The sequence below is a fragment of the Polypterus senegalus genome, chromosome 9, assembly GCF_016835505.1.
Source record: "Polypterus senegalus isolate Bchr_013 chromosome 9, ASM1683550v1, whole genome shotgun sequence".
Taxonomy (NCBI): Eukaryota; Metazoa; Chordata; class Cladistia; order Polypteriformes; family Polypteridae; genus Polypterus; species Polypterus senegalus.
The window spans coordinates 2,262,908-2,279,693 of record NC_053162.1 but is presented as its reverse complement, the minus strand read 5'-3'; the positions used below and the strand labels follow the sequence as shown (position 1 = coordinate 2,279,693).

At 42.6% G+C, this 16,786-nt stretch overlaps 1 protein-coding gene across 6 annotated transcripts in view; it reads right to left on the bottom strand.

Annotated features, from left to right (window-relative positions):
- The window catches only part of vav2 (vav 2 guanine nucleotide exchange factor), a 472,851-nt gene that overhangs the window by 21,850 nt on the left and 434,215 nt on the right, over positions 1–16,786 (bottom strand). For all 6 annotated transcript variants that reach the window (XM_039762597.1, XM_039762599.1, XM_039762598.1 and 3 more), the window contains 3 exons: positions 15,001–15,128; positions 6,007–6,078; positions 3,075–3,127 (listed from right to left, as the gene is read on the bottom strand). In XM_039762597.1, the coding sequence (XP_039618531.1) occupies positions 3,075–3,127; positions 6,007–6,078; positions 15,001–15,128 (253 nt within the window). The remainder of the gene's footprint in view (positions 1–3,074; positions 3,128–6,006; positions 6,079–15,000; positions 15,129–16,786) is intronic.

The following is a 16,786-nucleotide window of genomic DNA, read 5'->3' as shown; positions in this document are numbered from 1 at the left end:
TCTGGTTACTCAGACTGTCCAGATGACCAGCTCTAGGAAGAGTCCTGGTGGTTCCAAACTTCTTCTATTTCACAATTCTTATGGCCACTGTGCTTGTGGGAAGACTCAAAGCTGTAGAAATGGTTTGATCCCCTGGCCCTGATCTACACTCACCAGACTTGAAGCTCTACAGAGACCTCCTTGAACTTCATGATACTTGGTTTATGTCTTGACATGCAGTGTGAATTGTGGGGCCTCCTATACACAGGGACACATTTGCCCTTCCTAACGACGTCCAATCAATTCGGTTTTCCACGGGTGGACTCCAATCAAGGTCTGGACACAACTCAAGGGGAATTATAGCAAAAAGGGAGCACCTGAGTACACGGAATGGGGTCTGCATACTTCTGTGAATGAAAGATGTCTCTTTCTGATTTCATAAATTTGCCAAACTTTGTCATTCTGGGTTACAGAGCGTAGATTTAAAGCCATACAGGAATGGTTTTTAAAACAGCAATGCTAACGTCATGTCCGTTTAAAATTAAATCTACAACAGAATAAAATCTGTCCTGGACGTGAGGGGCTCCGATTACTTCCAGAATCCACTGTACAGTATATCCTTATTTCTTTCATTCTGTAGAAACAAACTGGCGTGGGCACCCTCAGCCCCAATGAAGGCACTCGGAGTCTCAGGACAGGCAGCAGAATCTAAATTTATTGTACGGCGCACATACAGACTCGCGTAAGATGCAATGACCACCTAACCACAGGCATGCATCTCTTACATCTCTCTATTATAAAAAAGAAATCCTGAGATGAGATCATTTCCAAGAGATTTTTCCAAGTCCCGCGAGATGATATTTTGGTCATGAGATTTGTTCAAGTCCTGCCCTCCTCTCAACCACATTCAGCCACGCCCATGGCCCTCTCACCTCTCATTGGTGCGAATGCTTTTGTCAGACACACTTCCTGCACTCTCAGCTCTTATACATTTCTAAGTTTTACTCATTTTAAGATCTCAATTAAAGAAGACGTATTATGTCCAAATCTTATTGAAGAATTTCATCCTGAAGGGTAATCAACCAAAGAAATTAGTACACGGGCAATCCTGGCACCAAGAAACGATGAAGTCAAACGAACTAACGTGAAAATTGTTGATCGGTGAGACGGCAAATTGGTTAAATGCGTATCAGTAGACTCTGCTGAAACAGTTGGTGGTGATGGTGAGGAAGATGAAAACATTAACTTACAATATCACGAAGAATATCTACAACCGTTAACACCATCTGGTGTTCCCCTGGCCGAATTACTGTAGAAAGAAGGACGTATCGTAATGTTATTGTGTAATTTATGTCTGATTGATGGGCTATGCAATGGGACAAGATTAGTCCATCCCTCCATTATCCAACCCACTATATCCTAACTACAGGGTCACGGGGGTCTGCTGGAGCCAATCCCAGGGCGCAAGGCAGGAAACAAACTCTAGGCAGGGCGCCAACCCACCACCGGGGACACACACACACCAAGAACACACTTGGGACAATTTAGGATCGCCAATGCACCTGACCTGCATGTCTGTGGACTGTGGGAAGAAACCCATGCAGACACGGGGAGAACATGCAAACTCCACGCAGGGAGGACCTGGATAGCGAACCCGGGTCTCCTACCCATTGCGCCACCATGCCACCCATAAGATTAGTTGTATTCAAAACTTATCGAACAATTCCGACATGGAAAATTTTAACAGGTGACAAGAACGGTAATGTAGTCCATCTAACGTGAGACACTAACGGAGATCTCGATATGCCATTCGCATTAAAACGTTTACAGTTTCCCATTAGAATAGCTTTTGCTATGATAATTAACTAATCACAGGGACAAACATTCGTAAAAGTCGATTTATTTTATTAGAGATAAAGAAGCAATATTCTCTCACAGGCAGTTATATGTTGCGTTGTCACAGAATCAAAATTCAATGCGATATCGACTAAAATTTTATTTCAAAAATTGTTTTTACTGAAGTTTCACAGTAAAAGTGTAAGTTTAAAAAGTATTTGCGTGTTAAATTTCAAAGCCAAACAGAAGAAAATCGTGTAACGCAACGAATACCTCTAATGTAACATGAAACATAATTTACTTTCAAATTATTACGTTTTACTCTTTTTTTACTACAGTTAATTACTCGCTGTAATGTCAAATAGTTAGTTCTATTATGCATAAGTAACAATTCCCATGAAAATAAAAATCTATTTAAATTGTACATACGCGAGCGGCAGAGCCATGAAGTGGATAGCGTGTAGTGCAGGCCAGGGGGTTGGAGAGCGAAGCGAGCAGGAGGGCAGAACCCCTAGTTTATTACAATTCTCACCATACCAGCCATTATTGATCCTCGGCTCATTTCACTGCTCTATCAATATTTCTTAGCTGAGGGGGCGTCAGACCCCTCTCTGTCCATCATATCAGTTTGACAAGTGCTCTCCTCGCTCCCTTCGAGCTCAGCAGTCAACTCCAATACTTATAGTTTGAAAGTTCACATTCCCACTCTAACAGAGGGCGCTCATCCTTTCCAGCTCTCTTGCACGCCTGACCTTTGGCTTATGAAATGCCGGTGGTTTGTAGCTCATACAGAATTATCAAAAATACGTAGGCATGAGCCTTTTTAATCCTAACTCTTACATCTTAATACTGAGTGAACTAGAGTGTCTACTTGTCTCATGTGCTTATAATATACGGTGGTCCAGATCTAATTATGCAATTTTCATTACACTATAACTTATTAAGCATATTACATAGAAAAATCCCGGACCATTGAGAAGTGTGTGAACTGACGATATAAAGAATCGTCTTCACCCCAAACTGGAATCGTCCCCGCATAAATCAAAGTCATTATGACAATCTGGATCTGCATAATTAGACCTGGATCACCCTGTACTTGTCTAATACGTAGCGCTTACCAATTTTTTCTAAATCCCCGCTTCAACTCTGTCCCCCCCAAGCCGTTTGCTTTGTCTTGAACTGTTACTACTCAGGTGACTTCAATTGTTCTTCAGTTCTGAAGGAGGCAGGATAAGCGAGCTGCAGATACGATAACTTACCAGGGGTAGGCACTGTAGTCGGGCTCTCTGGAAAGCGGCCGGTTGAGATAAGGCTGCAACACAAGGGAAGCGGGCGTCAGAGCTAGTTGGCATCTTAAGACATATTCAAACACCAACACCTGGTCACTTTTCACTCAATGACGCTTTGTGCGTCTTCTTCATATCCACGATGTGCTGCTCTCTTTGCTTTTGTTCTTGCTCTGTCTGCTGGCATTTCTGCTCTTCTGCCGCCAATAATGAATTCCTTTTCATTTACATGCACTCTGTTTCCTTAATTTACTGAATTTGCTCAGTAATCGCTCAGTTTCACTAAGAAATGTTCTCTATGTAACAAAGAACAAATTAAAGATTGTGAGCATGGTTACTTAGTTAGCTGAATGACTTCATCGAAATCAAGATGGCCCTCTGTGATAGCGAGTCCATTTGATATTTTGTGCGCTACATGGAATGCTTGTGAAGAGGAGGGCCGAGTAATTACCATAAAACCCGGAGATGGCCTGAGCCGACAAGAGCGCGATGAATGACAGCTGATGAGAGTGAGAAATCGAAATGTCACAGCACATCGCAGCAGAGCCGCAGAGAAGTGTGAAATTAGCCTTTGGTCGCAGCTACAACTAAAATCTGAACAGACACAGCAAACCGGATTATGCTATTTAGCCAAATATGTCTGCACAGACGTCTTCTATTAGCCTGTGGCTGTCTGCCTACGTGAAGGCATAACTGAGTAATTGGACAAGCGTCCAGGCAGGCTGGCACCAAATACGAGAACCGCTAATCATAAATCGAGGGCTGCCGGGCAAAACTATAGACGAGGGAAAAGTAAAGTGAAAGGAAGTTTAGATCTGAGCTTTGAGTCGGAAAGTCGGGAGGCCTGCTTGTAGGCCTGGAAGGGAAGATAAGAATATTCAGATCATCACACGGCGAGTGGGTGACAAGAGGATTAAAGTGACAAGCCTACAACACAAGGACTAACGTGACTCTTGCGTCTTTCACGACAGACTGGAAATTTTAATAACTCTGATTTAACATGGGGTCCGACACAGGTGGGGATGAAGGGCGACGTTACAAGTGTTGGAAATCTGCAGATATTTGAATTTGTGAGTAAAGCTGAAAACCTGAAGATGCACGGCTTTGTCTGATGATGTTTGTGGGTGATGGGGTGGTCTTGTATAATGTCACACACTGGTGGTCCAGCAGCGAAGGCTAAAGTGGTTTGGCCACTTGTTCAGAATGGCTACCACTCAGACTCCTCTGGGAACTGCAACCCACCCAATGGTCTGCACCCAAGAAAACATGGACCAAACAAGTGGAGGAAGATCAGCCTGAACCAGGCCACGACCATCGGCAAATCGGTATAGCATGGAAAAGCCTTATGAAGCGATTCTGAAATCCTGCAGCGTACAAGTTGTGCGGCCAAGCGCCTCCTCCAGCCGCCAGCTAGGAATCAGAGAGAGAGAGACAGAGAGGTGGCTATTATGTCAATCTGACTCCAAAAGGACCAGAACTGTTACAAGTCTCTAGTGTGAAATTCCTGACAAAAATGTCAAAGTTCAGCAGACATGTCAAGCAAGGTATGAGAAAACTTGACATAACACCCGACGTTCAGCTCAAAGATGACGCAGGACCCACATTCCAGAATCATAGTGACACAAAACCCTAAAATGACGAGAACTGGTCGATAGCTCAGGAGTAGGGTGTAGTTTTATGGCAGATATGATATAGCAGATGAGGCGAAAGACGGCCCAAAGAGATTCTTTAGTAGCAGAAGAACAGTCAGGGAGGAGGTAAAGTGCATCAGGAATAGTAAAGGAGAATTAAGAGATACAGACAGTGAAATGCTGACTTCTTCACATGTGGAAAAAGTGGATAACATCCCAGCAGTAACAGGGACTACTAAGGAGTTACGGAGGGATTTGGAAATTGTAGACAGAGAAGAGCTGCTCATATTACATAGGCTGAAATCACACAAATCACCAGGACCAGATGATATTTATCACCGTGTGCTTAAGGAGGCTAGCGACACCCTTGACATATTTTTAGGAAGTCACTGTCCACTGGGGAGATTCCGTAGGGCTGGAAAATGGCAAATACGATCCCGTTGTATAAAAAGGCTGACAGGGCAGATCCAAGCAACTAGAGGCCAGTAAGCATAACGTGCATCACAGGAAAATTAATGGAAGGAATTATTAAGGATAAGATTGAACAACACCTGGCAAGGACAGGAGTTATGAGGAACAGAACAGGGAGGTCATGTTTTACCAACATGCTGGAATTCTAAGAGGAAGCAACAAAAGGATACGACCAGAGTGGAGCACAAGAGATTAATGATCTGGACTTTCAGAAAGCATTAGATGAGGTGCCACATGAGAGATGGGCATCAGTCTGCAAGAAGTGGCAGTTTAGGGTGTGGTGTGTAGATGGGTGCAGAATTGGTTCAGACACAGGAAGAAGGGGGTGATGGGGAGAGGAACCTCATCAGAATTGACTGACATTAGCAGTGGTGTCCAGCAGGGGGCAATGATGCTATTATTTATATATTTTTAATTGATTTAGATACGAATATAAAGAACAAGCTGTTTAAGTTTGCAGATGATACCAAGATAGGTGGACTGGCAGTGAGCAGGTTAACACTACTGAGACCTTCACCTTTCTGTATTTTCAGATATCGCGTGATGGACACAAGTTAGCTGGTCACTTGTCACCTGATTTTGTGTCTTGTTATTGTTTGGCTAATTAAGCGAAAAAGAAACAACTGAGGGGGTCCGAGTTTTACACTGCAAGTCAATTACAATGAAGGCAGATGGGGTCACCAATTAAGAAAAGGGTTAGAATGAATACCTGCCCCCATAGCAGACAATCTTGGAAGACTAATGACAGAAGGTGAATGTGGAGGTCAAGATGTAATAACTGAGGCCTGTACACACACTCTTACCTTGGGGTCCAGGCAGGGCTTTACACAGGAACTTGGAAAAAATCCCGTTTTCTGGTTCTGAATTAACTTACCCTGTAATAAAAAAAGATACACACACGTGAACGACCTAGAGAACCGACTTTTAAAGAAGAAAAAACGATTTGACAGCTTCTGATTACTTCCAACTTTCTTAGTCAAGCAAGCAAATGAAACGACAGATCATCTTGACCTCCAAACCCATTTGGACAACACGTTCAGCAGAACAAATGCAAACAATGAGCGGCCAGGTGACACCGACCTCAATGGTCTGATCTCGATTCTGGGACGGCACATGGCCAGACTCTGTGGCAGGAACCTTGAGCGAGTCCATCAGATAAGCCGGGCCTACTACTGCAGCCTGGGCCTTATTTCACGTTTCCATCACAAACAGGGCTGAAGCAAGTTCTGCAGATGGAGGAGGTGGGGAGGAAGCCACCGAGAGTAAAGGTCGCAACTTAGAAGGCAGGGCCAGAAACCAGCAGGGTCTTCTTGTGATCATCGGTCCTTCTAGCTGGACTTGTCGTATCTGCTAATGAAATGTTCTGGATCGGTGGTTTTTAAGTTCAGTCCTGGATGCCCACTGTGGCTTCAGAGTTTTGTCCCCACCAACACTTTTTTTTTAACTGGACCCCCTACTGTAGCCTACTTAACGTTGTGTTTACCGCCAGAAACACAAGTCAAAAATGTTGAGTTGTTTTTCAACAAGAAAAAATATCAAAAAGTGTAAAAAAAACCTGTAAATACCACAATGTGACCCAGTGCCACCCCTAAGCAGAACAAGATTTGGGGGCCCCCCACTGCCTTGGCGCTGCCAAAACTACTATTGTCAATGCTTGATCATTCGCACACCTACTTATAAACTGAACACACCTGTGATCACTTTTATTAGTTGTTGTTGCTGCTTACATGGGCGGCACGGTGGCACAGTGGTAGGGCTGCTGCCTCACAGTAAGGAGACTTGGGTTCACATGCGTGGAGTTTGCATGTTCTCCCCGTGTCTGCGTGGGTTTCCTCCCACAGTCCAAAGACATGCAGGTTAGATGCATTGGTGATCCTAAATTGTCCCGTGTGTGTGCTTGGTGTGTGTGTGTGCCCTGCGGTGGGCTGGCACCCTGCCCGGGGTTTGTTTCCTGCCTTGCGCCCTGTGTTGGTTGGGATTGGCTCCTGCAGACCCCTGTGACCCTGTAGTTAAGATATAGCGGGTTGGATAACAGATGGATGGATGCAGTATATAGAGGGTCTGTCATATATATCTCATGTAGCGCCTGTCCCATCTGTTATGTAGTGCCTTTCATTTGTCTTTTTAGAGATATATATTAGACTTTTCCACTGTAATATCCATTTATCAGTAATATAGTGCCTTTCGTGTCCATCTCTCGTCTTTTATGAAATGTTTTTCATATGTAACTGTTACAGCGTACCCATCTTTCTATAGGGTGGTCCAGATCTAATTATGCAATTTTCATTACGCAATAACTATGTAAGTTTATTACATAGAAAATCACTTGAAAAATCCCGGACCATCGAGAAGTGTGCAAACTGACGACATGAAGAATCGTCTTCGCGCCAAACTGGAATCGTCCCCGGATAAATCAAAGTCATCCAGATGATCTAGATCTGCATAATTAGATCTGGACCACCCTGTATTATATAGTGCCTTTCACATCCATCATATGAGGGGGTACCCAAAAATAACAGAATTAAAAAAAAAAATTATTTCATATACCACTGTCAGCCTGGCCTGCTTTCACCCTTCTGAGGTTTTTAATCTTAAAAGGTAATAAACTCACCACAGTGGTCTCGTATTCATATGCATCTCAATATTCAAAGTGAACGTTTCCTAACCCAGTAGTCCTCAGGCTCCCTTTTTTGTTTTATTTGAACTCTCAGCACATCTGAGCCTGCTGTTCAGTATTACTGATCGCTTGGCTCTGTTGTAGAGGGGAGCTAGAAAAGAGCAAAAAGTTGGGCTGTCTGGGGGGGCCTGGCATGAAAATCTGTTTTCAAAAAGATACAGAACTCTGAGTACAGAGCGGTGATAAGTCGTATACTGAATGTGCCGTGTTGAAAAGGAACCAAATGAACCAGCAGGCCATGCATTTACTGTAATCATGCTAAACACTTTAATTGATTTTTGTTAAAAAATTTTCAACATGTAGAAGTGAAGAACTACTATCAACTTCAAGCAAAAAAACTTATTTTAAAAATAAAAAATGCAGATTTTGTTGACACAAGTGGCCGAGGGCAGATGGCGGCTAAAGTCGACATTCGGGGCAGAGAGTGATACCTGCATTGTTATCGCTCTTTAATTTAATATTGTTCTTATCAGTATGCTGCTGCTGGAGTATGGGAATTTCACCTTGGGATTAATAAAGTATCTATCTATCTATCTATCTATTATATAGTGCCTTTCATATCTATCTATCTATCTATCTATCTATTATATAGTGCCTTTCATATCTATCTATCTATCTACTTACAGTGGTGTGAAAAACTATTTGCCCCCTTCCTGATTTCTTCTTCTTTTGCATGTTTGTCACACAAAATGTTTCTGATCACCAAACACATTTAACCATTAGTCAAATATAACACAAGTAAACACAAAATGCAGTTTTTAAATGATGGTTTTATTATTTAGGAGAAAAAATCCAAACCTACATGGCCCTGTGTGAAAAGTAATTGCCCCTGAACCTAATAACTGGTTGGGCCACCCTTAGCAGCGATAACTGCAATCAAGCATTTGCGATAACTTGCAATGAGTCTTTTACGTCGCTCTGGAGGAATTTTGGCCCACTCATCTTTGCAGAATTGTTGTAATTCAGCTTTATTTGAGGGTTTTCTAGCATGAAGCGCCTTTTTAAGGTCATGCAGGTCATAGCATCTCAATTGGATTCAGGTCAGGACTTTGACTAGGCCACTCCAAAGTCTTCATTTTGGTTTTCTTCAGCCATTCAGAGGTGGATTTGCTGTTGTGCTTTGGGTCATTGTCCCTTTGCAGCACCCAAGATCGCTTCAGCTTGAGTTGACGAACAGATGGCCGGACATTCTCCTTCAGGATTTTTGGTAGACAGTAGAATTCATGGTTCCATCTATCACAGCAAGCCTTCCAGGTCCTGAAGCAGCAAAACAACCCCAGACCATCACACTACCAGCACCATATTTTACTGTTGGTATGATGTTCTTTATCTGAAATGCTGTGTTCCTTTTACGCCAGATGTAACGGGACATTTGCCTTCCAAAAAGTTCAACTTTTGTCTCATCAGTCCACAAGGTATTTTCCCAAAAGTCTTTGAGATGTTTCTTAGCAAAATTGAGACGAGCCCTAATGTTCTTTTTGCTTAACAGTGGTTTGCGCGTCTTGAAATCTGCCATGCAGGCCATTTTTGCCCAGTCTCTTTCTTATGGTGGAGTCGTGAACACTGACCTTAATTGAGGCAAGTGAGGCCTGCAGTTCTTTAGACGTTGTCCTGGGGTCTTTTGTGACCTCTCGGATGAGTCGTCTCTGCGCTCTTGGGGTAATTTTGGTCGGCCGGCCACTCCTGGGAAGGTTCACCACTGTTCCATGTTTTTGCCATTTGTGGATAATGGCTCTCACTGTGGTTCACTGGAGTCCCAAAGCTTTAGAAATGGCTTTATAACCTTTACCAGACTGATAGATCTCAATGACTTCTGTTCTCATTTGTTCCTGAATTTCTTTAGATCTTGGCATGATGTCTAGCTTTTGAGGTGCTTTTGGTCTACTTCTCTGTGTCAGGCAGCTCCTATTGAAGGAATTTCTTGATTGAAACAGGTGTGGCAGCAATCAGGAAATTGAACTCAGGTTTGATACACCACAGTTAGGTGATTTTTGAACAAGGGGGCAATTACTTTTTCACACAGGGCCATGTAGGTTTGGATTTTTTTTCTCCCTAAATAATAAAAACCATCATTTAAAAACTGCATTTTGTGTTTACTTGTGTTATATTTGACTTATGGTTAAATGTGTTTGATGATCAGAAACATTTTGTGTGACAAACATGCAAAAGAAGAAGAAATCAGGAAGGGGGCAAATAGTTTTTCACACCACTGTATCTATTATAGAGTGCCTTTCATATCTATCTATCTATCTATCTATCTATTATATAGCACCTTTCACTCTATCTATCTATCTATCTATCTATTATATAGTGCCTTTCACTCTATCTATCTATCTATCTATTATATAGTGCCTTTCACTCTATCTGTCTATCTATCTATCTATCTATTATATAGTGCCTTTCACATCTTTCACATCAATCTATCTATCTATCTATCTATTATATAGTGCCTTTCATATCTATCTATCTATCTACCTAAAAGCTGCAAACATCGATAAAACTCACTGTTGCATTATAGGTGGACCCTCTTCACTAGGAGGACCGTTCGACTCGACTTTGAAACCCTGCTTGTGCGTGAGTAGCGTAGAGTAAACAACGTCTAGAATGGCATCGACACCGGGCGAGAAAGCGAAGCAAATGCGCAACACAAAGCACTCCCTGCGTGTTATTTATTTCTTTTTTGCATATTATTGCTGAATCAGACTCTGACTTATCAAACTCCCATTTTGATGTAATTGATCTGGAAATAGAAAACGAAAGGCGTGCTGATGTGTTCGTTTTAGAGAGGAGAAGCTTTCTCCTGGCAGCCCCCCTAAACAAGTCCTACTCGTTCAGTCTTTTTCTACTTGTGCTGTCATGAAGTTTAACATTTAACAGGCTAACTGAAGCCTGTAGAGTCGGAGACGGCGCTCTGGGAATTTTTGCAGTTTCTGTGAGGACTGCACGGTCTGACCTTGGAGTGACTCTGCAGACGTCCACTCCTGGGTAGATTGGCTGCTGTCTTGAATGGTTTCCGCTTATCAATCATCTTCCTCACTGTAGAATGATAGCCTTCAAATTGTTCAGAAACCCTCCCCAGACTGATGAGCAGCAACATTTGCTTCTCTGAGATCACTGCTGATGTCTTTCCTCCTTGGCGTGGTGTTGACACACGCCTGAAAGCTCGGGACCACAAAGTGCCAGAACTTCTGCCTTAATTGAGGTGGTCACACTTGCTGATGGTCAGTTAATCAAGTGCATGTGATGAGCAGCGCCAGGCCGATACTTGCACTCTTAATTCTGATGGCAGCAGTAAGGGTGGACTTGATTGTTCACACGCTGCTTCTGTATTTTGACTTTGTTTTTTGTCACATGTGTCACATGTCTGTCATGTGTTGTTGTATTTACTTCATTATACTGCATTCCAGTTCACTGTAAATGTTAACTCTGAATACGTCCAACAGAGAGTAACTGCCAGATCGACAATCTCATTCTCTTTAGACCTCAACCCGGGAGCACAGCTAGTGACCCTACAAACCTTTAATGTACAAGTACTGCAGTGGAAAGCCATCCAAAGGATATCATTTGATTTTTGTCTTTCAATAGGACAGCATTTTTTCACTTAAGAAATATAACAAAAGTTAGGCCTCTTACATCATTGAAAAGATGCTGAGAAATGAGTTGACGCTTTTGTTTTCAGTCGGCTAGATTACTGTAACGCACTCCTCTCAGGACCACCCAAAAAAAGACATCAATCGACTGCAACGAGTGCAGAATGGAGCTGCTAGAATCCTAACTAGGGAAAGAAAATCCAAACACATCACCCCAGTCTGAGCGTCACTACACTGGTCACCTGTGTCATTCAGAATTGACTTTAAAATCCTGCTTATGGTTTACAAAGCCTTCAATAATCTGCTCCATCTTATACATCAGAGTGTCTGACACCTTATATTCCAAATCGTAACCTTAGATCTTCAAATGAGGGTCTGCTTAGAATTCCAAGAGCTAAACTTCAAAGAAGTGGTGAGGCGGGCAGGCAGCCTTCTGCTGTTAGGCACCTCAAATCTGGAATAGCCTGCCAATAGGAATTTGCCAGGCTGATACGGTGGAGCATTTTAAAAAACTGCTGAAAACACATTACTGTAACATGGCCTTCTCATAACTTCATCTTAGTTTGATCCTGATGCTCTGCATGTTCAATTAATCATCATTACTATTCATGGTGGCTCCACAATCCGTACTGACCCCTACTCTCTCTTCTGTTCTTTTTCCCATTTTCTGTGGTGGCGACCTGCGTCACCACCACCTAATCAAAGCGTCGTGATGTCCCTCCATTGATGGATTAAAGGCCAGAAGTCCACATGACCATCATCATCAAGTTCTTCCATGAGGACTGATTGAGGTAGACTACCTAGAAGGGGCTGGGTGGTCTTGTGGCCTTGGACCCCCAGCAGATTTTATTTTTTCTCCAGCCGTCTGGATTTTTTTTTTTTGTTTTTTCTGTCCTCCCTGGCCATCGGACCACCTTACTCTTATTCTATGTTAATTAGTGTTCTCTGATTTTAATTCTTACTTTGCCTTTTTTCTCTTTTCTTTATCATGTAAAAACACTTTGAGCTCCATTATTGGTATGAAAATGTGTGACAGAAATAAATGGTGATGTTGTTTCTGTTTACATCAAGGACTGCTCCAACAATGGCTGTCCTTTAATCCCACTTCATTGCCTGACTGACCCACTAGCTGTGAGACCTGACTGGACCTGTAAAGAAATTATAATATTATCTTTCCTTTTAAGAGAATGTCAGCAGTCTGCATGAAGCTTAGTCTTCTCTGCTGTGACAATGTCACCTTCACTCGCTGGGTACGGACGTAGGGTTTGACCAGAAAAGCAAGCATTGGGATTTGGGTCCACCATGCGAAAGGATTCAGATCCACTTGCTATCAGTGAATGCTAGTTTTCAATCAGTTAAAGGTACGTCAATGTTCTCACATCCGAGGCTCACGAGAGTCGCAGTATGCCGCACTCTGCTCTGTTGGGCCCTTAAGCAAATCCCTTAACCTGCAATTGCTCCGTCCTGGGTATGACGCTAATCTGCATCCATCCCTGCATGGAAAAAATTAGGGGTTGGTGGCAGAATTGGCACTCCAGCCACCATAAAAAACCTCCCACTGGTCCAATCCATCTGGATCCTGAGTTGGTTTGTGGTGGGTGCGGCAATGCACTGTATAAGTGCCTGCTCCTAACCTCCTCCTTTCAGTCAGGGCGCGGCACAGCTGTGAAACTGCTCTGCTACGGGTGACCAATGATTTGCTTATGGCAGCAGACTCTGGACAAACCAGCATATTAATTCTGTTAGACACTCGGGTCAGACATGACATTCTACTGTCCAGAATGGAGAATATGTTGGGTATCTCTGGCACTGCCCTCCAGTGGTTCAAGTCCTATCAAGAGTTTCTTAGTCTTGGTGACCAGCTGATCCAGCTCAGCGCCAGTCACACAAGGAGCTCCACAGGGCTCTGTGCTCGGCCCTCTTCTCTTCTGTTTTTCTATTCTTCCCTCTTGGCCATATTATTCGTAGCTATGGACTGGGCTATCATTTTTACACAGATGACACTCAACTGTACTTCAATGTTAAAAGTGAAACTTCATCAGAGTTTTCTCAGCTCAAAACCTGCCTCGGTGAAATTAAAACCTGGATGGAGCAGAACTCTTTAAAATTTAAATTGCAACAAAACTGAACTCCTGCAAATTGGGACTAAAATGCAAGCTTAATAAAATGAGCTCCTTTTAGTCCATCTTGGTGGTGATCTCATCAGACCTGCCTCTACTGCAAAGAATCTTGGGGTCATTTTGATTCCTCCCTCTCTTATTCCGCCCACATAAATCACGTTAAGAAACTTTCTTACTTTCACCTCCGTCACGTATCCCGTGTTCACTCCATCCTCCCTTTTCTAACACTGAGAAACTTGTCCCTGCGTTTATCACATCCCGCATCGATTATTGTAACTCGCTACTGGCAGGTGCCTCTTCTAATCTTATATCACAGCTCCAGCTTATTCAAAACTCAGCTGTGAGAGTCGTCACTCGATCACACATCACACCATCCTGCTCCGTCTTCACTGCTCCCCGTGTCTTACAGAATCGAATATCAAATCCTACTAATAACCTACAAAGCCTTAAATAACCTCACGCCAAACTACATCAGTGACCTTCTCCATCACTATGTGCCTGCCCGCCCACTAAGGTCCTCTGATTCTGTGCCCACACTAATCTACACTCCATGGGTGACAGCAGGGCCTTCAGCTGTATGGCGAGTGACCAGACATCCCGAAATGAATGAGATCAGCTGACTCCATGAATTCTTTTAAAACTCGTCTGCTCAGGAAGTCTTGTAGCTCTGCTTGACTTTATTACCCTTCTCTCAGTTTACCAACATGTCAAGATGCCCATGTAACCTGTGTGTGTGTGTGTGTGTGAGACCATCAGTTATGTTGTCCGTTAGACTTTACTATCTTACTCTTCTTTATTTTTTAATCTGGTTTAGTACAATGCTATATACTGTTTACCCTGACGTTCTTTCTTAAACTCTGTGAAGTGCCTTGCACATGAGAAAGGTGCTATATAAATAAAATGTATTATTATTATTATTACAGCTGGGTCTGAGAATGTCATGAGGACCGCTCTGATACGATGGTACGTTTGTGAGTTTTGAATATCGATTTGAAAACAGGCCTGTGGACGTGGCGGAGAATTCATTAAGCAATGTTGTGATTCACTGTACTCGTCACTAAACGGAGTGTGTGCAAAACACCATGACAATAGGAAAATGACAAAAGAGGGAGAACAATTTAAAGCTAGGGCAAAAATACAAATATTTCTTATAAACGCAAACCTGGCACTAATCTGCTTTCTCAATGTAGAATAAGGGGATATAAGAGCGGCTGACTAAACACACAGAGACCGGTTTGAGATAAAAGGACTGACTGATTGAGGCACAGGATGGAACAAAAACCTGCAGCCACTGACCGGGGTTCTCCCAGGACTGCAGTGGAAAAGACGCCCACCTCCATACCCCCTTGGTCACACAAAGCCCATAATGACTTATTTCATGGGTCACATGAGTGAGCCCAGCAGACACACCTCCCACCAGGTGGAGTCCGGATCCCCTTTAATTAACTCGATCACTTCTCCCGTCTGGAAGGACAATGCAGGCTTGCTTGGTGGGACTGGATTTCCATGGTAGTTGCGGACAGCAATCATCTTAGGACCTTAAACAACACAATCAAGAGTTAGTTTTACAGCTGGAGACAACACTTGCAAATACAAAAGGGACTCGGCCCACCAAAGTGAAACCTGCCACCCTGATGCCGAGCATGTGAACCATGGGCACCACTCTAGATGAGGTATTACCCATAATGCATCTCTTAGTCACATACTGTTACATAATTAGACCTTAACAGAGGCTTCTTTAGGCCTTCATTACTCTTACAGTGAAGTCGTAACTCGTGTCTGTGCAGTGAGGCGTATTACAAACCACTTGTGAATACGAGAGCTTCAGGGGGTCTTCTTTAAGGATTTACAAGACTTATAATAAAGTAGACACCACTGAGGGACATGGTGACGCATGAAGTCATCTCTTTGTGCCATGCGGCCAAGTGACGTTATCTCAACAGGCCTCATGACACAGAGATGAGCAGTTCAATTCACTTCACTGATTCAGTTCCTTCAAAACTACCCACTTAAGCAAATCGATTCGTTTGATTCAGCAATAGGATTCGAGACGGACAAGTCCATCAAGTCCCCTCCAATCACATTGCAAATATATAATTTAGGAATTCCAACTTTGTTATTATATATAATAAATGATATACTTAACATTCTGATAACTCATATATGACATTGTCCTATTTAGGTACACAAAGCATTACAACACTGTTAAAAGGCATAATTCAGACAAATGTCAGAGAAAGAAAAGTGAGTGAGAATTGTGCCATTCGTCCTCGGAAAAACGTTTCATTCACAAATCAAATGAATTAGAATGGTGTGTCTCATTCTCAGAGGGTTTCAATCAAGTAAACAACAATTGTGCAGCTTGTTCTCAGGTTTGTGAATCAAAATGAACAGGAATCGTGCGGCTCGTTCTTGGGTAATGATTCAGTTTGAACTTGAAAGAATCAGTGAACGAGACACGCTGGTGCTGTCAATGAGCCATTAAAAAAAACAATTCATTAATAATAAAATCATTATATATATATATATATATATATATATATATATATATATATATATATATTGTATATACTTTTAGTAATCGGCGAGGGGAAAGTGTGTTTTCACATTACTTTTGGAGGTCAGAGCGCAGAGTACCATTTTCATAGGGTTAACTTTCTTTTTTGAAGTGGGCAGGATGAGGATCAGCAGAGAGAGTTGTGGTTATTCCAGAAAAGGGTGGAGTGCCCTCTCCGGGTTGGGAAGGAGGTATTACCATAATCAGAGGAGTTTAGGTATCTTGGGCGTCTTGTTCATGAGGGAGAAAGAAAATTGAGCAAGAGACTGACTGGTATGTTGGAGTAGACATAGTACCGGTCAGTTGTGGTGAAGACAGAGCTGAGCTGAAAGGCAACGCTCTCAATTTACCAGACAATTTATGTTCCTATTCTCACTTATGGTCATGAGCTTTGGGCAATGACTGAAAGAACCACATCACGGATCCAAATGGCAGAAATGGGCTTTCTTCTAAATACCAGCTGTAGAGATTGTGTCTTCTAGCTGGCCTGGCACCACCTCATCTGGGCCTCTTTGCTTTGAGTGCTGCGCTGAAATTTGTGCGACTAATCTGTTGACTACATTAAGGAATATAAACATGTTCGTTTAATATTGTGTTTGTATATTCCGTTTAAAACAATTCCAATAACAAATTAGACAA